Genomic DNA, 18665 nt, shown 5'->3' with positions numbered 1-18665 from the left:
GAGTTCCCTGGAAAGTCGACGTGGGCTTGCGGCACTAGCTCTTGTACCCAACGATTGCATCGGGCCACGTCCAACAGCACGAAATTAGAACACCCATAAGATTGTTGGGCTTCATCGGGTGATATGCTGTCCAATAAAATAGACATGGCCGTGCCCGCGCCTACGGCGTGGGAATTGGCGATGTACACGGCCAGATGCTGCAGCGAGCCGTCGCTTGGTTGCACAACGCATGTTGCTCGAGCAAACACCTTCGCTCCACAAGCAGCAGCAAGCGGATCTGAATGAGCAGTCATGATCCTGCTGGTATCAAGATGATCTCTGAGATCAACAGACCAGTGGCGAAAGCGTTACCTGACGAGCCGGCCCGTAGGCACCAGCAGCGCGCCGAGGAAGGATGTCTGCGACCTTGCTGGCGTCTGACTCTGCGGCAGTTTCTTCCGCGGCAAACTGCCCAAAGGCAGTGCGTCGCAGGATGAAAGGAAAACTGCTCGTCTCAAAGCCATGCCCTTCAAGCTCCAGCCTGACTGTTGAACAGGCGCGACCAAGTGATAGCAGAGCCTGCAGTGCGCATGTTATGGATGCGCAGCCTCATCGTCAGGATCAAGTACAAAGGCAATCAGCGGCGGGGCTGGAAATGTCATCAGAGCCCAACCTTAGCGCTTATTTCAAATGCAAATACATTACGAGCCTCAAGCGTGAAGCTGCATTTTGCGGGTCCTTCCGACACTCGAATGTGTGCCGCGCTAGACATGGAGACCACAAAACCACAAGCAAGCAAGTGTGTGGCATCAGAGCCGATGCCTGGACGAGAACGATCGCCACGACGATAGTGTGCAGCAACACACCGGCCAGTGCGACGCGGATTCAGGATGCGCACGCCATAGAGACCACTGAAGGTGGCAGGGTTCAGACTTGCAACGTCAAATTGTGCTGGACGAACGCGATGCCGCCACTCAGCGGCCGTTTGCACAAACGTTCGCACAGTGGGGTCAAAAACCACGCCGCCATCGTTCGGCAAGCTAGAGTCCCACCACCAGTGGTCCTGGCCCTCGAATTCCTGGTATGTCACATTGAGCCGCAGATGCTGCAATAGGCGTGCATACCGTCGACCAAGCCACACCGGCACCGTGCGATCATGGCTCCCATGCCTAATCAAGATTGGCTTGCCAGCCATATTCATGGCGGACTTTGTGCAATCGTGTTCAGCAATCGCTGTTTCCAGCACGCTCTTGGTGCTGGAATCCATCAGATCGAGCTGAATGTCGTGCTGAAAAATCACATTTGCATCCCCGTAGTACTCGCGACGAAACCAGCCTGAACCTGAGACAACTCCTGCGACGCGGTCCGGGTGATGGGTCGCATACACCAGAGCACCATGGCCTCCTGTGGTCTCAACATGTACCATCCTGATGTGAGAGGATACTTCACCTTGATAGCCAGACCAGGCTGAGCAGGAACCACCACACCTCGAGAATGGCCAGTGATGATTGCAGGCGTATCCAGATGAAGTTGACAGCTCGGTTCCAGGTGCTGAAGCACTCTCTAAAACACCACGCATCGCAAGAGAAGGACATGAAGCCTAAGCCCAATGTCGTGCCAACTAACCAAAGGATAATGGATGATGCGCCGGGTCGGCAGAGGCCTATATGTTGCAGCAACGTACTGCAGCCATCACAGGCGCATAAGTGGCAGTTTGGAAGCCCATGCCTTCCCAGTTATGGGCGTGGGGGCGCTCGGGGCAGATGACCCAACGGTCGCTGTAGCCAAACGAATAGTCTGCCTGCGAGATCAAGCACATGCTTCTGAGGGGAGCGGATGAACAAGTTGGCAGAGTCAAAGAACGAACAACAAACACCGACTTTGGTGAGCACGAACCTGTGTCGGCTGTGCCTTGTACTTATGAGCATCGGCTTGCCCCTCCGGTCTGGTGAGTGCAATATCAGGCTTGATGAGGATAGCGCAGTGCACACACGCGTTTCTGTGGGAGTCAAAGTGGGGGACATCAAACCATGGCTGCAGCACACTCACGTGACGCCCACACCTGACAAGCTCAACTCGAAATCACAACCACCTGTGCCAGCACAAGTGCTGCAATCCTGGGGGGCAATGGCTGCAGCGTATACGAGCGTGGAATCATGATCCAAATAGGAATAGCGGAACGACTGCAGCCGCCCGCGACAGCGCAATGCTGTTTCAAACGATATTCCAAGCGATGCTCCATTCTCATCGACGGCTTCAATCGTAAGAAGCACGCAGGCATCACCCAGTTTTGACGGCGTGAATTTTGGCAGGTATACTTGCAGGCCGCAGCGACGCAGCTACAATAATCACGACAGAGGGAGTGATAAAAACAAATACGAGAAAAAAAAAAGAGGCGGTTGATGAGCAGTATTCAGGGCTGCCTCTGCCAAGGGCGGCCGTGGCGGCAATATGCTGCTGTGTGCAGGTACGAGCCAAATCGAAAGGAAGCGTATCTGACCTGGCCAGGAGCCACGTAACATGGCAAGGACAGGGCAGCACTGGTGTGGGCAATAGACTGATGCATGTGGCGGGCAGACGTGACGCGCAGCAGTACCACTTGGCTGTGCGACCCGTAATTGCGAACGTCAACCCCAATAACGGGCGTGACCAATACCCCGTTGTGCACATCAGGAAGAACCTGGCAAGGATGAATTTGGCAATCAGTTTTGGCCCGTAACCGGTTGGGACCATCCAGCCTAAAGTCCACCGTCGTGTTATGTCATGTATATTCTCGTACCGGCGTTGGAGAGAGGAGTAGGGATGGGAGACCTTGCTAGGTCAAGAGCCGGACGCAAACCATGAATGAGATGCCACCAAATGGTTGCACAGCGATGCTATTAACATGATACGAAACACCCCACGGGCGCAAGAACCACATGGGCGCGCGGCTGTCAATATGCCCTTGTCTGCCGGACTGTTATAATGACGCACTGGAGCGAAGTTCGCAGCGAAACTGGGCAGATCCGCGTCCTCGAAGGCGGAAACGCAAGTGGTATGTTCCAGTGTTCAGTGATAGCGGCGTCCATAAGTCCAGATTGGAGTAGATGTCGCCATGATGGAACCGCGTCTGCCGGCTCAAACAATGATGAGTATGAACAAGAATTGCGCGATCACCTTGGGATGGATGGCAACACAGACCGCTGGCTCGTGGGCAGGGGCAATTTCAAAATTGTGCACGCCCTGGCATCGGACATAGTAGGTGCGAGCTGAAGGCACCTGCACAAAGACCATAGGTGGGCGCTTGCACGCGATCGTTCAGTGGCGAACCAGTGAGGGGGGTGCACCTTGAAGGAGGCATAAAACCAAGCTTGAAATTCGATGGCCGTGATACTGTTGAGCGCTTGGACCACGTGATTGTAATTGACGTTGGGGAACTGGACCTGCACCCATCCTTGATCGTTGGCAGCCCTAAAGGGTTGCCAGCCCACGAAGCCGTCCGAGCTAGTCTCGCTGATCAGTCGCAAGGAGCTGTTTTTGGTAGCTTCATGTATTGGCAGCTGAGCCAGCAACGGGTCTGCGTCATATTCCGTCTTACCCACTATTGGCATGCATCCGTATCAGTGCGAGACGGTTCAAACACGCAATTGACTCAGCGATGCAGCAATCAAGCATTGATCGCTGCGCTCGTGAGATCCAACCTGATTCGCTTTGTCTGATCCGTGAACCCATCATAACAACTGGACATTCCATCACGCACCAGGAAAGGGACCAAAGCCCCTCCAGGACTTGATCACACTGGCTTTGCCCCCGCCGCCCTGCAGCAGTAGCAGCAGCAGCAGCCCGAGCCCGGCCGTCCTCTGCGAATGCGCTTGCACTGTCATGCTGACAACCTAAATGTCAGCAAAAGTGTCAAAAGCAGTCACTTGAAATCTCTCTCTCCCTCACTTTCTCTCTCTCTCTCGCTGTCTTTTTTTTCCGTCAAAATGGCGGCGGGCAGTGCTGTGGGCGGGGCAGCCGGGCGTGGTCGGCAAGGGGTCACCCGTGGGGCCAGGAGCACGGCAAAGAAGACGAGTGGCATCACATTCACGTGGCCTCTGGGTGTTTTGGCTTTTATTCTTACTCTGGCCCTTGCGATCCTGTGGCCCACAACACGCGACCAAGCAGTTGAGGTGAGGACCTCTCCCCCATCTCAAGGAGCGACGCAGGCACAAATGTTGATTTTTCCTCTGGCAAACACTTACCTAGGAGGACCGTATGTGGCAAGCAACAAAACTTGTTCATGAGCTTAATGGCTCGACTTTGCAGACACTGGGTTGGTACAAGACTTGACATGGGCTGCCATCAGCACCGAGGCTCTGTCTGAGCCACTAGCTCACAGGAACAAAATGCCGCACAGACCTGACGGGCTTGCTGCCAACTGAGATGCCGGTTCCTGTGTATTGGCGCGATGTTGTGGAGCAACGCGTCTTGCTGGCTTCCTACCCAGAAACCTTCCTGAAGCCCCTCAATTCAAGCACTGCCTTTGAAGTTCTCCACATACTTGGTAGGGGTCAATAAGCTTGCCACCCGCACCACTCCAGCGGCGCTCAGAAACATGGCGATGTGGCTTTGAATAGATCTGCAGCATCGCCGGCATAAACGCGAAGACTTGATGCATCCCTCAAAGCCAGGCGTCTCGCAGGCAGGCTGCTCTTGGGTACGTTTGCTTCGAGCCGTCAATCCCGTGTTGGCCTCTGCGTTCAAGCATCGAATCTTTTGGGCTTCATCGAGCTGGCTGTGACCCCCTCCCTGTGACAGTATAAAGAAGGCATGGCAGACCGCAACCAAAACTATCCCAACGTGTTCGCCGCCTACCTGGACGGCTGCACCGTAGTGTGCCACCTGGTGGCCGCCTACTGGCCGCCCTTGGCTCGGTATGTTTGAAAGCACACGCCGCGGCTCTCACAAGACCAATGTGCAACCTGCGACATGCTCCCCACCCCCGTGCAGTCATGGCTGCCATCGCATTTTCTTTCCTCGCCCCTTTAGTTGTTGTGGTGGTGGTGGTTGTGCACCAGCTTTTTCACGCCTTTGCATCACCAATCTCCCACAGGCTTTTACAAGGCATGCATCAGGACACGGGCTTGCACTATATGGTCAACATGTATCTGACACCGAGCGGTAGCCAGGGCTTTACGAGCCACACGGACAACAAAGATGGCTTGATTTTGCAGGTGGCTGGCGCGAAACAGTGGGCGCTCTGGGCCTCAGATTTTCGCAATCCGCTCCGCTACCAGGTTCGTACCCCTTCATCACAAACACCAAGTCGGCAGACAGCATGATGGTTTTGACAAGGATACCATTCCACGCCCATCTAGACCATGGGTCGACCACAACAACAGAGTCCAGCCAAGTTCCAGCAAGAGGTCTTATATCAGGGGCCCCTCCATGCGGGCAGCCTGCTTACTGTCCCGCGGGGCAGTATACACTACGCCAAGAGCCTCGACGACGCGCACTCTTTGCATTACACCATCTCCCCGGTCAGTGGCCATGCCTCTCTGATCGTCGCGGGCAGCTGAGTGTTTGCGCTTCTTCTCGACAGTGATATTCTTACCTTGCTACATGCCCTATTTAGGTCATGAACCTAGAGTGGTCCGATGCTCTCCTCTGCATGCTGGAGCAAGGCAACCGCCCAGATATGATGCCACAACTGGAGAAGCTAGTCAACGAGCCGAACCAGGGTGTTTGGCGAGCGAGCCTTCCCTTTTTCTACCGCATCCTCGAGGATCGGTTGCCCGAAACGGCTCACGCTGCCGCGTGCAACTACATACACCGCGAGACCAACTGCAGCAAGGGCGCACTCGTTGATTGGGTGGCGACCCAACTAGCGGCACGCATTAGCGCAGTGGAGACGGGTATTGGACAAAAGGTGGGTGCTTTTGAACGGCGCTGTCTTCCTTTTCTCTCTCTCTCTCTCTCTTGCTATAGTTGTCAGCCTGTGCGTCTCAAACTCAGGGCAGCCGCTGTGTGATCTGGTGTAGCTGGAATGGAGTCTGGGGCATCAGCTGGCGCTCCTCACCCGATGCGCGACCAAGGCAGCCGTCTTCCAAGACTACACAGAAAGCCTACTAGCCAAAGGCGCGGCCGAACGTACGTGCCATCGAGTGCAAGGATCATACAATCCACACCTGGCAACCATTCTGTAGCAACTGGCTAATGGGTCGTGACTTGTTCGACAGCCCTGTACTCCTCTCCGCCAGCCACGCTTCCCCGACCAACAACACAAGTCCGTGTGCCCGCGTCAGAGGTCAACATGCTGCGCTTGGAGCAAGATAAAGAGGCTGGACTCGTCATTTTGCAAGGCGAGCACGTGGTAAGTTCAATTTACTGTTCTACATTGCTTCCATTATACTCAAAGGAAAGAGACCAGGCGATGGAATCGGATCCCAACTGGAAAATGGATAAGCAAGACAGAGGCAAAGGTGGAAGCAGGGACATGTGCGTATCGGCACAACTATTCACGTGACTACTACCTCTACACTCTTTTTCCAGCGTGTGGCGATCCCGTCCCATTATCGGGGTGCCTGGTTAGCCATCATTGCGCTGGGTGATGGCACAACAACGCTCGGCGAACTGTTGGCTCTTGCACAAACCAAGAGCAAGGATCAAGATGACGAGACGTTTCCGACTGGCGCTCGTGATGAAGTTGCGCTCTTGTTCGCCCTGCTTCAAGCTGTCCAGCACCAGGTTCTTCAAATTATTGCGCAATAATCGTGGATCGTTTCACGCCAAATATTCGAAGCAGCAACTGTTCTCTGAACCCCCATCCCACTCGTCCCAGTCGCCAGTGAGTCGAGCCCTCAGCAGTTCATCGTTCATAATAAATAAAATCGAAAAAACTCAACTTTGCATCTCAAATTGGCGGAAATTTCATTTTTTTTTTTGCTTTTCGAAAAAAAAAAAAATAAGGGTCATGACATGGTCATCGCAGAAGGTTCCGCAGCGGCGGCTGATGGCAGTCAGTGTTGATGGCCCTGGGGCCGTTGATGTACCTTATAGTGTCAATTTTATCGCTTCCTCCCTGGGACCGGCTCTCACCGCCGTAATTACGAATCCCATTGAGGTCGTCAAGGTCTGTCAGAGCAACGCCGCAGCTGCCATGTGCACTGGCCAGCGCTCAGAGTATTGTAATGGTTGAACTGGCCCGTGCCTTTGCCGTATCAGGTCAATCAGCAAATGGCGGGCGAGCTATCAAGGCAACGTGGTAAGCCGTCGGCTTGACTGTTTTATGCTCCAGGAGGAGCTGGCAAATTTGTGTCTTGATGCGTGACCTGGCTTGAGACGCAAAACTCGTTTTTTATAACTGACATATAGATGCGCCGCGACGGTGAACGCAGGTCAACACTTTGTAGCCACGCTCCTGGCCATCCGTGGCGCCGGCGGCTGGACGGGTAAGACAATTCATCGCCGCCGTGATTTTGTGTTCTTCTCGACTGCCCTCACTTCATCTCCTGGCGCTGTGGCCGAGACCAGCCTTGCAGGCTGGTGTGCATGCGAGCATGTTGCGCGAGGGAAGCAAAAACCTTTTCCGCATTGGCTGCTATCAACCGATTCTGGATTTTTTGCGTGGTGAAGAGAGTCGGTGCGTTTCAAAGCTGGGGGGGGGTTTGAAGCAATCATCTCTCTGAGCCTTTGTCTTGAGTCCCAGGTTTGGCATATGTTGTATGCATTAGATAGTCGATTTGATTGCTCTCTTCAAGCCATTTTTCGCGATAAACAAACAAATGCCACACACACGCGCGCCTCGCGCAAACCGGCGTGCGCTCATGCATCGATGCAAGCGCCACTCACACGTTGCTTGGCATGTTGGCTATAGGACACAAGTGGCTGTGTGGAAGAGGTTACTGGCAGGCGCTTGCTCGGGCTCGATCAGCGCCTACATCTGCAATCCTTTGGACTTGGTGAGCCGCCTCTGCATGGGGTCCAATGCCCTCGCTGCCGCGGCGTACTCACCCCAATCTGACCTGTGTAGATCAAAACACGAATTCAGGCTGGCAAGAGTGCCACGCTTGGCGAGGCTTGTCGCCAAACCGGTGCCTCAGACTGGAGCAAGTGGTACAAGCTCTGGTCGGGTTGCCACGTCAATGCGGCACGCAGTGCCCTTTCCACCTCTGCCAACCTACCGGCCTACACCCTCACCAAGGAGGCATTGCTGAGGCACGGTTGGCAAAACGCCATCCCGGCACACATGTTGTCAGGCCTGGTCGCTGGATTCGCCACCTGCGTCGCCTGCAACCCGGTTGACGTGGTGCGCTCGCGCCTGTACAATCAGGGCGGTGAGGGTGGTCAGGGGCGGCGTCTCTATGCCTCGGGCTGGGATGCAGCAGTCAAGATGATTCGGCATGAGTCGCCGCTAGCGTTTTATAAGGGCTTTTGGGCGCATTATTTGCGCGCCGGCCCGCACTTCTTGCTGGCATTCACGCTCATCGAGCAGATTCGCCAAGCGTTTCGTCCACAGTGACTCGGCCGCAGCTATGTACCGAGGCACCTTGACTTGATGATACATATAAACAAACTTGAAACCAAATTTAATGGACAGAGATCATAATAGGGCTCGAATAAGGCCTGCGCAAGCCAGTCTCGCGTGCCTTTTTGTGGCCTTGATAACACGCGCATAGACGGCAATGAGAAAAGAATAGAATGGTCAGAACGTCCCAACCGAGCTGGTCAAGACAAAGAAAGGGGTTGAGTTAAAGATGATTCACACGGTGTCGTCGAGCTCTGCGCACAGCTCATCCATGGAGGGGAGCAGCAACCGAAACTGCTCTTCTCGTGGGAGACGACAATTGCCGTTCCAGTGTGCCTTGTTAAACGAGTGGGACATTTCGGCATCACGGGTGAATACAGCCCCTATCCGCAAGAGCGACAAGCGATAGAGGGGTGACACGGCATGTTAGAGGACGCAAGCCAAAACACCAAAATCTCATGTGGCAGACGACGCGTCAAAGGCGAACAAGATCATGGGGTGTACACGCACCACAGCGGCTGTTACAGATGGGGCAGGGGCGAATCATGGCACCATCCCCACACTGGACACAGCCGGGGTTGTACTGGCCATGGTACCAGACGCTACCACAGTGATGGCAGCGATACAGGTAGGCCATGTACTCGGAGCTCTGCTTCAAAGCCTCAATGGCATTGCGCGTGTATTCTTGACTCTGGCGTGCATACTCCTCAGGTGAGATTTGTTGACAAAACGAGGATGCGCTGACGGTTGTTGCTGTAGTAGATGTGGCTGAAGCATCAGCACGATCCTCCCGCGTATCCATCGCGACTGTCTGGCCCTGCTGCCAAGCACGCTGATATATGCGCTTCTACCGTCACTGGTAGGGCACAGCCTATCGCCACAGCTGGGTTGCCGTGGTGGGTGCTGGCCGCCACAAGCTCATCCCGACTCAACCCTGAGCCAGCCCCCCCTCGTCAAGCCTGCCACAAGTGCAATGTATAATCGCCCCCTCCCCTTTCTCGTGGCTTTGCCACGTCCTTCCAGATGGAATAAGAATCTGATGAGAATAATTATTTATCGCCGTCACGCAGAGAACCTGTCAGCCAGTTCAGTGGAGTTCGCGCCCCCCCCAAAAAAAAAAAAAAAATTGCGCCAAATACACACACACACACACACACACACACACACACACACACACACACACACACACACACACACACACACACACACACACACACACACACACACACACACACACACACACACACACACGAAATTTTTGCACTCCAAGTGAAGAAAAAGTAAAATACTTTCCGCATCAGACACGTTTTTTTTTTTTTTTTTTGAACAGTTCGGGCTGGCGCGCAGTTTTTGGTAGTGGAGGTGTTAGGAGGAAAAGGGGCCACGACGCACGACGTTTGATTGAGCAGCATGGCGGACTCGGGGGCTCCGACCGTGGCGACGCGGTCATCCATGATGACGCGGATCCGTGAGCGTTATCTGCAGCCGTACCACGTGGGCAATCTCTTTCTCAGCCTCATCTACATTGTGCTGCGACTCACGCCGCTCTCCATGACGGTCTTTGAGCTCGAGGGTGGACATCTCGATGCGGTATGACGCCTAACAGGGCGCTTGTCAGCATGCCTCCTCTCAGCGCGCTCCCTCCTGCGTAGTGGTGCTGTGATAAGAGGTTGTGGTGGAGGCGTGCAATCAAAGTGCTGGCCCAGTGTGTCTCACGTACTGCTGCGCTCGGGTCATGTAGAACGAGATGCAAACGCTTTCGATTCTTGGCGTGGTCCTTGCTATCAAGTCCCGGCGTGCTGGTAGGCTGTTCTTTGGGCCGTGAGAGTCTCGTCATGCAGCTGTGTTGTCTTATAGCCAACTCTTACCTTCAAGCATTCCTCTAGGGTCCACTGATGCTATGATCGACACAAGCTTCCTCTTTTTCAAGGTCACCACGGCCTATCTCTTCTTCCAGCAAAGCGTAGTGCACTTTGTCCTCTACGGTGCCGCTTGCACTAGTCAGTAGCATGCTCCACCTGACCCTGGGCAAGCAAGCATTATCCACCCTTGTTCTTGGCCCGCTCACCCTTGTACCTGTGTCATCGCGCGCTGTTCTGTCATCGCCTAGTCATGTACATTTTGTTTCCCTCGCCCACGCTGGGTCAGCAGCACGCGGTGACCGTGGTCAATCCTGGACGATTGGAGGTAATGAGACCTCCCCTTTGAGCCGTCTTGCCTGGCGCCACTTGCCCAATCGACCGTGGCTTGGTGCCTCGGCCGGTGTTCAAAAATCATGTCTGACCTGGTGTTCGGCCTGCCCTTTGTGCGCAAATAGAACATTTTGCAAGAGCGTGCACCAAAGGTGGCCAACACTTACGTTTTGCTGATGCTCTCGGCCTCGTGGAGCCCACCTTGCAACCTGTTGGCTCGCGAATATGCGGAGCTTGCTGATTCGTATGTGCCTCGGTCAAGCACCTCGTACGCAGACTTATGTAAAATATGCACCTTTTGAGCTCAGACCGTTTTTTTTTTTTTTTTTTCATATCTAGATATTCTCGTGACCATTTGCGCTTCTTAAAGCTGGATGTGGGTCGTTTCCCTGTTGTGGCCACGCAGTACAACGTCAACACTGACGCCATGTCAAAACAGCTGCCAACGCTGATCCTATTCAAGAATGGAAAAGAAATTCGACGCCGACCTCGCCTTGTCAATGGGCGCGTCTACTCGTGCCGCTTTGCTTCAGTGCGTTGAACCTTCTTCATCCCTGACCGTGTATCGACCAACGGCTGTAACCGCCTTGCTCGCTGTCTTTGCACAAAGGCGCCACCCTCATGCCATGCCATGCTGCTCGTTGGCTTGCACTTGTCCCAGGACATGATTGAGCGTGACTTTGAGTTGAGCGGCATCTCCCGTGGTGACTTTGCCAACGATGACATTGGTGCAGATGAAGATCAAAATCAGGATGCAGCGCAGCTCGAGAACAAGAAAGCCAAGTAGATCTCACTAGCCGCACCTGCCCCGACAAGCAGGCAGGGCAAAGACTCTACAAACAAGAGCACAGCCTGTGCGCCTCTTCAGCAATCATACAACGCCTATTCTGCTTGATCAGCCCCTTTTCCCGCACCGCATCACAAAACTGAACAGAACATGACAAGAGATGAATCTCTCTCTCTCTCTCTCTCTCTCTCTCTCGATCTCTCTCTCTCAAAACTCTCTCTCAAAACTCTCTCAAAACCCTCTCTCTCTCTCTCTCTCTCTCAAAACTCTCCTCATCATCTTCTAATTATAGCGTATACCGTTGGAAATGGCGGGAAGGATTTGTCGACATGCATTTTCCTTCTCTCATGTTTTTGTTTCACTGCCTGATCTGATCACTTTTTTTTTTTCCCCTGCCTTGAGCTGATCACTTTTTTTTTCTTTCCCCCTTGGAAGCCTGCTTGGCTCTTTGGCACCCCAATCATGGCAAATGACCCGGGCAATGCACAGCTTTCCGAGGAAGCTCTCATACAAATCGAGCTGCAAGTCAGATTGCACAAATTAGATCTGGCTGACAAGCGCGAGCGGGAGGAAAAGGCAGAGCAAAAGGCAGCCACGGAGAAGAGACGGGCAGTGTGCAGTGAAAAGGTTTGTCGTGCTCTGCCTCGGTGTGATGCGGAAAGCAAGCGCTGCCTCCTCATTTTGCTTGGTTTGCTATCCCTAGATTGACATATTGGAGAAAAGATTCTGTGGTCTCACGGCAGAGAACACCCTGGCCCTTCGAGAAAAGATGATGTCATTCAATGACAATGAGTTTGAGCATTACGTCGTCCAGTGGATCAAGGAGGACATCTCACCCGAGAAGATGAAGTCTTTCCCCATTGAAGGTGTGTGTTTGTGATTGTTCACGTGTATCGTTGTGTGTCACCCACCCAGGTCTATTCTTGGCCATTGTCTTGGTGCGCGCGCCAACACTCACCTGGCCGTGACTGCACGTGTGCGCAGGCATTAAGTGGCAAAAAAACGAAGCAGATGATGGTGCAATGCCATTAAAGGCACCCTCACAAACCCCGTCTTTAAAAGCTGCAAATCAACACCTTGAATGCGCCGTTGCAGAGCTTCCCTGCAGCCACCACTACTATGCAGCAAAAATTGTCAAGCACATCGACGACCTTTATGCCGACAAGACGTGACAGGGCAACAAGAAGCTGACTCAAGAACTGCTGTGAGCGGTCAATGCTCCGGATGATACCTCACTGCCTGACCTCCAGCAAGAGAACAGCATTTCTTCGCGACTGACCATCGTGCTGCAGGAGCACTTTGGCCTGAACTTTGTCCATCAGTACGCCATCGGCGCCAAAAACACCCATGTTGATTGGGCGGGCTTTGACCGCAACCACCACGTTGTTGTCATGGGTGAGTGCAAGAAGGAGGCTCAGCCGTTTGATCAATATGGAGGACAGGTTGCCAATGAGCTCATGCGACTGGGAGCCATTGCAACACGGTATGAGAGCAGAAGCTCCGCGCCGCTGACGGACCGGAAGCGCACCGAGTGGCCCATTGTCAACATCAACGTGGTGGGAAGCCATGTGAGCGCATACCTGGCCCTCAATGTCTCTGGAGGTCGCTGGTTAACGGTCAGGGACTTTGCGTCATCGCTGCTGCCATCACTTGAGGGCTCAAGTGCCAACGCAAAGAAGATGCAGAAGACTGGGCTGTTCTTTTTGCGACTCGGTACTGCAGACTTGAAGAAGAGTGACGAGAGTGAACGGCAGGTCGAAAGCATCTTGGAAGCGTGCAAGGAGTTTGTGCAAACCGATTTGTCAGGCCTGCTGGCTGGGGATTGGGAGGATGGCCGGCTGCCAAGGCGGCCAGAGTTGCCCCCACAACCCTTTCCTTGCCCTTTCAAGGACCTACACGACTGGAAGTTGTTCAAATCGTTTGGTCCCAACGTGCAGGTCTACAGCAAAGGAAAACAATGCACGGTGTATAAGCACTTTGACTACTGGGGTCGCAGCCTAAACCTCTGCAGCGCCTTGAACCGTGTCGTGAATGACCAAGATCGCCGCCACCCGCCCAATGAGCGAATCCTGAGGCAACTTGCTCAACTGGAGGCGACGGGCACCTTCTATCAGAAATGGAAGGTGACGGAGCTTGCATCTGCCGTGCATGTGCTCAGCTACCCTTACGTGGAGCTGGCGCATCCCACCGAGCTCAAGCAACTGGTCCAGGTCATACGCCAACTGGAGGCCATCCACAGCGTCGACTTTGTGCACGGCGACATTCTCCCCCGCAACATTCTGTTTTGCAGCGACTGGGAAGAACATCCTGCGGCCTTTCTCATTGACTTTGATCTTGGCCGGTTCCTCGCCGATGTACCCCGCTATGCCTCCAACTTTGCCACGGCAGCGGAGGTGCTGGAGCCGTATCGTCACGGTGATGCGATCCCACATGCGAAGATGGCGAAGGGGCATGATGGCTTTGCCTTGGCGCGTGTCATGGAGGACTTTTTAGAGGCTGACGGGTCTCGTGATAAGCTGGTGGCTGCGCTGAATCATCTCCGCCTGGATGAGGCTGCCAGGCTGTGCGAGGCCTGCAAGCTTCTGTCTGATTTCAAGGTTTCCGTGTCGGGCAAGGCCACGGGCAGTCCGCATAAGTGAGTCAACCCCGGCCTTTTTCTTTTCCCGAGTGTGTTTGCCGGTCTTGACCCAGTTCCTGTCCAAGTTGCTCTGCGCCGACGCAACGATGTCATGTATAACCATGCGTTGCATCGAAAGCTGACTGCATGAAGGAGTGCCATAAGCTTTTACTGTAAGAGGCAGCCTATCAAATCGGGCCAAGGCGTGCACCTGATGCAAACACTGTAGCTGCTGTAGCTGCCGCAGATGAATCGATTTCCATGTCTCAACACCACGATACTTTTCAACTTGGCTCGTCAAAGTCGAGGTACCAAGCTTACTCGCTGCCTGCACCTCATGGCGCTATTCTGCCTCTGCCGAGGTGGTGGGCGCACGAACACACATTTGTTGGCGATGAAAGGCAGGTGATGGGCCGTGTTGGTCGAGCACCACGATGCCCGCTCCTGGAGGATACAGAGATCACAGCGAGGAAGAGTGGTCATATCATGACTCCTCACTTTGTTATACATGAGTGTGCATTATCACGGAGTGTGCGCAAACATCCATCTCTCTCTCTCTCTCAGACTTCCCCTCTCTCTCTATCTTCTCTCTTCTCTCTTCTCTCTTCTCTCTTCTCTCTTCTCTCTTCTCTCTTCTCTCTTCTCTCTCTCTCTCTCTCTCTCTCTCTTTTCTCTCTCTTCTCTCTCTCTCTCTCTCTCTCATACCTTTCTCTCTCACTCTCTCTCTCTCTCTCTCTCTCTCTCTCTGACCAATTCTCCTCTTTCTCTGCTCTTCGCCAAGCAAGCCACAACGTGGTATCAGTTTCTTCTTGCTTCTTCTTGCTCAAGAGGTGTGTGTGTGTGTGTGTGTGTGTGTGGTCCGGTGATGTGCCGGCGAGCAATACCATACGAGCCGCCCGCTTAATGGATCCTCTCGAGGCTGGCTTTGCTCGGAGGAGAAAAAAGGATGGATGTGTGTTTGCTGTGGGTCGACTCATTCACCTCCACCCGTTGCCTGGCCATTCAGAACCTGTCAGGATGATGAACGCACTGCGTCTGTGTGGTCGCCAAACCGTGGGGAGCCTGCGGCAGGGCGTGGCCCGCGGCTCGGCCCGCCGCATTCCCTCGACATTTACCCGGGGCATGGCCTACCAGCCCGGTGGTGACTCGCACGTCTCCCCGACTCTGATTGCCGCTGCCACCGGTCTTGCCGGCCTGGCAGGGTACATGGTATGAGCCCTTGCCACTGTGCTGGTGTATTGTTCTCGTGCACCTTGTGTCATCTGGCTGGGGTTGCCGCCACTGACTGAAGCGCTGAACCATCTCTTGCAGCACTTTAGCGGTATGGAGCCAAACGTGGTACCCCTCAACCTGCCTGAGGAAGCTGTGGTAGACACTCCGGCGGCGGCGACGCCATTCCCGACTGAGCCTCAAGCCTCGGATGCTGTCCCAGCATCTGAAGCTGAAGCCCAGCCAGCCACCACCGGTATGGCCCTTTGATTCCTCCACGGCACCGCACCCTGGCGTAGAGACTTGGAGCAGGGATATCACTTCATTTGGACGGACCTTGGCTTCCTATGTGTGACCACCAACAGAAGCCCCTGCATCGGAGGCTGCCGCTGTACCTCCCGCAACCGAGGTGGCCGAGGCAACCGAGGAGGACACGGGCGTCATTGAAGTGCCGTACCTGATTATTGGTGGCGGCACGGCTGCTTACTTTGCCATGCGAGGCATCAAGGACAAGGACAAAGATGCCAAGGCATGCCACTCTTGTACAACAAAGCGTGTCTGTGTAGCACTTGATCTAAATCTAATCTGGCACATTCCCGCTTTGCAATGGGCAAATCCAGATTCTGATTGTGACTGCTGAGGACAGTGCCCCCTATGCCCGTACACCATTGTCCAAGGAACTCTGGTTCCGGGATGAGGACCGCGACGATCTTCGCTTCAAGGACTGGAGCGGCCGCGAGCGCGAGTCAGTACTGGCAGTGCCGGCCATGGCGACTATAGCGGTCCGCAGCCCGGGCTCCGCGTTTGGTTTCTCATGCTTATCTCTGCATGGCCTGCAAATAGCATCTTTTACCGCAACGATAGTTTCTTTGCTGACCCCAAGGATCTGAACACGGCCGAATCGGGTGTGGCTCTGTTGAAGAAGACAGAAGTGCGCCTTGTTGTCACGACCCCTTACCTGCTGCCCGCTGACTTTGACCGCGTTTTGCTAGGCCTGCGTTCTGGCTGTCTCAGTGGCGCTCATTTGTGTTCATAGGCCAAGGCGCTGAGCATTCGCGACAAGCTCGTTGCGCTCAGTGATGGCCGAATCGTCAAGTACAACAAGGTTTTGATCGCGACTGGTGAGCATACCAGAGCGGGATTAGACCACGCAAACTTCCAGACTTGTCTAATTCCCTGCCCCTCGCCCTCAACCCGTTTTTACTGACTCGCTTTGCCTTGATGCCTTTGCGATATAAAGGTGGTAGCCCCAAGAACATCCCCGCGCTTGAGGGCGAGGCATTTGGTGACCGAGTGGTGTTGTATCGTACGGTTGGTACCTATGACGCCTACAAGCCGAACCGCTCCTCTTCGGGGGAGTGGCAGTGAGCGTGTCAGTGTTGGGCGCTGTTCTTTAACATTGTGTATATGCTACGACTGGGGCTCGTGCTGGTGCATCAGATTGAGGACTTTAAGCGCCTGAAGGCTCTTTCAGATCAGGGCAAGACTGTGGCTGTGGTTGGCGGTGGCTTCCTTGGCAGGTGTGCACCACCGCTTGAGTCGGTGCCGGCAATCAAGGGAGCGGCTATCAGACACGTGTCGAACTGCAGAACGTTCCACTTGCTTATCAACTCGTGGTGGCCAAATGTAGTGAGCTGGCCGTGGCTTTGGCGACCAACGCCAAGAAGCAGGGCTCAAAGGGCACCGTGTATCAGGTTTATCCGGAGCAAGGTTGGTTTGTGGCGATTTCCCTCTGGTTATCTCTTTGTCAGCGTGGCTTCATGCTGGGTTTTGCGGTGGTTTTTTTCTCCCTTGGTAGGCAACATGGCCCAGGTGCTGCCCGAATATCTTCAAAAGTGGACAACCGCTCGGGTTAGCGAGGTGGGCGTTGCCATCAAGCCCAACTCGCGAGTGTCCGGGGCTGCCATCAAGGGTATGTTGTGTTCTCTTACGACTTGCGCGAATGGGTCTCAGAGCGTTCAAAACGTCAACTCGCCTCTCTTGTCATTTTGTTGCTTGTCGGGCACCAATGTAGACGACAAGGTTGAGCTGCGCATGGAGTCAGGCGAGACAATGACGGCTGACTACGTTTTGGTCGCTGTTGGCCTCAAGCCCAACACGGGCTTGGCCGAAGATGCCGGTCTGGAGGTTGACCCCGTCAAGGGTGGTGTCCTGGTCAACTCAGAGCTCGAGGCCCGCCGTGATGTCTTTGTGGCTGGTGATGTGGCCAGCTTCTACGATATGAGCCTGGGTCGCCGACGTGAGGAGCACCACGATCATGCGGCCGTTTCCGGTCGTCTGGCTGGTGAAAACATGGCCGGTGCCCGCCGCCCCTACGCTCATCAATCCATGTTCTGGAGTGATTTGGGCCCAAAGATTGGTTATGAGGCCATTGGCATCATCGACTCTTCCCTGAAGACCGTCGGTGTGTGGGCCAAGGCCACCGATGCCGACACTCCCCAGGTAATCTTTTCTTTGCCATATTCTGCTCCGTGGCACTCGGACATTGATCCAACTATGGGTGTATGCTTGCTGCAGGCGGCTACCCAGCAGGGCAACATTCGCGCTGGCGTGGACGAGGCCAACCCCAGTGCTGCATCGGGTCAAGAAGGATCGGACAAGAAGGTGGCGGGAGCGGCGGCAGAGTCCAAGGGTGATGCTCCGCAATTCGGCAAGGTATGGCGCTATGACTTTTTTGTTTTTGTTTTTGTTTTTTGCTGTTTGCTTTTGTTTTGACAGCTTGCAACTCTTTGTGTCTTTGCTGACACTGGGCAAGCCACAACGCCTAGCCTTCGTTTGCAGGCATGAAACGCCTTGATTGAGATCGCGGCTCATGCGTGTGCATTTTCACTTGACAGGGTGTCGTATTCTACCTGCGCGATGATCGCGTCGTTGGCTGTGTGCTCTGGAATGTCTTTGGCAAGATTCCAGTTGCCCGCAAGGTCATCCGCGAGGGCAAGAAGATTTCAGACGCTTCGGAGCTGCAAAAGATCTTCAAGCTGCACGAGGAGGAACAACATTAAAACGTTTGGTCCGAAATTGCCTTTTTATTCGTTTGCCTGTTGTTTTTCGATCCACGGTCTCCCAAACGTTCGTTTGTCACTTCATTGGGACGCGAGCTGATGCGCATCCGGATGGGTTTGAAAGCGCCAGGTTCCGCCGCAAATTGACACGCCACAAACCATCTCACAAGAACCCCCACCCTTATTTTCATCAAATCTGCCACAGAATTGGCTTGCCATTTGATACCAAATTACAATTAGACATGGTTGCAATTACATGTGACTGGAAAGGAAATATCATCGAGTCGTGCGTCGTGTGCGAACGTGTGTCTTTTGGCACGCAGTGCCCAGAGCAAAGGAAAAGAACACAGGACCTTGGCCAAGCCCATGAAGAGCGGACCAAACCCTTTTT

At 54.2% G+C, this 18665-nt stretch overlaps 5 protein-coding genes across 5 annotated transcripts; 3 read left to right on the top strand and 2 right to left on the bottom strand.

Moving 5' to 3' along the window:
• Positions 1-640: 640 nt before the first annotated feature.
• On the bottom strand, positions 641-3842 carry MONBRDRAFT_25727 (uncharacterized protein; the record flags this gene model as incomplete). Its single annotated transcript, XM_001746022.1, has 15 exons — positions 641-743; positions 846-1084; positions 1121-1235; positions 1467-1542; positions 1606-1642; positions 1664-1780; positions 1876-1924; positions 2029-2318; positions 2480-2582; positions 2759-2794; positions 2819-2855; positions 2953-3088; positions 3160-3237; positions 3306-3559; positions 3719-3842. 15 exons carry the CDS (start codon positions 3840-3842, stop codon positions 641-643), a joined length of 1794 nt encoding a protein of 597 aa, XP_001746074.1.
• A 928-nt stretch (positions 3843-4770) lies between these two features.
• On the top strand, positions 4771-8461 carry MONBRDRAFT_32549 (uncharacterized protein; the record flags this gene model as incomplete). The annotated part of the gene is made up of 12 exons (XM_001746169.1): positions 4771-4874; positions 5054-5237; positions 5319-5480; positions 5576-5644; positions 6201-6313; positions 6359-6438; positions 7000-7072; positions 7165-7204; positions 7338-7391; positions 7474-7582; positions 7817-7901; positions 7973-8461. Exons 5-12 carry the CDS (start codon positions 6254-6256, stop codon positions 8459-8461), a joined length of 990 nt encoding a protein of 329 aa, XP_001746221.1. The 5' UTR covers positions 4771-4874; positions 5054-5237; positions 5319-5480; positions 5576-5644; positions 6201-6253.
• A 240-nt stretch (positions 8462-8701) lies between these two features.
• MONBRDRAFT_25725 (uncharacterized protein) lies at positions 8702-9269 on the bottom strand (the record flags this gene model as incomplete). The annotated part of the gene is made up of 2 exons (XM_001746021.1): positions 8702-8850; positions 8978-9269. The coding sequence occupies 2 exons, from the start codon at positions 9267-9269 to the stop codon at positions 8702-8704; spliced, it is 441 nt and encodes a 146-aa protein (XP_001746073.1).
• Positions 9270-9877: 608 nt separating this feature from the next.
• MONBRDRAFT_25724 (uncharacterized protein) lies at positions 9878-14085 on the top strand (the record flags this gene model as incomplete). Its single annotated transcript, XM_001746168.1, has 12 exons — positions 9878-10057; positions 10209-10269; positions 10354-10467; positions 10578-10654; positions 10785-10927; positions 10999-11191; positions 11321-11387; positions 11559-11746; positions 11936-12073; positions 12150-12312; positions 12362-12384; positions 12697-14085. The coding sequence occupies 12 exons, from the start codon at positions 9878-9880 to the stop codon at positions 14083-14085; spliced, it is 2736 nt and encodes a 911-aa protein (XP_001746220.1).
• Positions 14086-14571: 486 nt separating this feature from the next.
• MONBRDRAFT_32548 (uncharacterized protein) lies at positions 14572-18274 on the top strand (the record flags this gene model as incomplete). Its single annotated transcript, XM_001746167.1, has 14 exons — positions 14572-14893; positions 15070-15272; positions 15375-15528; positions 15638-15828; positions 15893-16017; positions 16116-16203; positions 16309-16393; positions 16513-16583; positions 16713-16792; positions 16903-16982; positions 17071-17184; positions 17287-17714; positions 17790-17927; positions 18110-18274. The coding sequence occupies 14 exons, from the start codon at positions 14572-14574 to the stop codon at positions 18272-18274; spliced, it is 2244 nt and encodes a 747-aa protein (XP_001746219.1).
• Between the last annotated feature and the right edge of the window lie 391 nt (positions 18275-18665).

The sequence above is a fragment of the Monosiga brevicollis genome, genomic scaffold, assembly GCF_000002865.3.
Source record: "Monosiga brevicollis MX1 MONBRscaffold_11 genomic scaffold, whole genome shotgun sequence".
Lineage (NCBI taxonomy): Eukaryota > Choanoflagellata > Craspedida > Salpingoecidae > Monosiga > Monosiga brevicollis.
The sequence above is the reverse complement of the archived record's forward strand: the minus strand, read 5'-3'. Positions and strand labels throughout refer to the sequence as shown.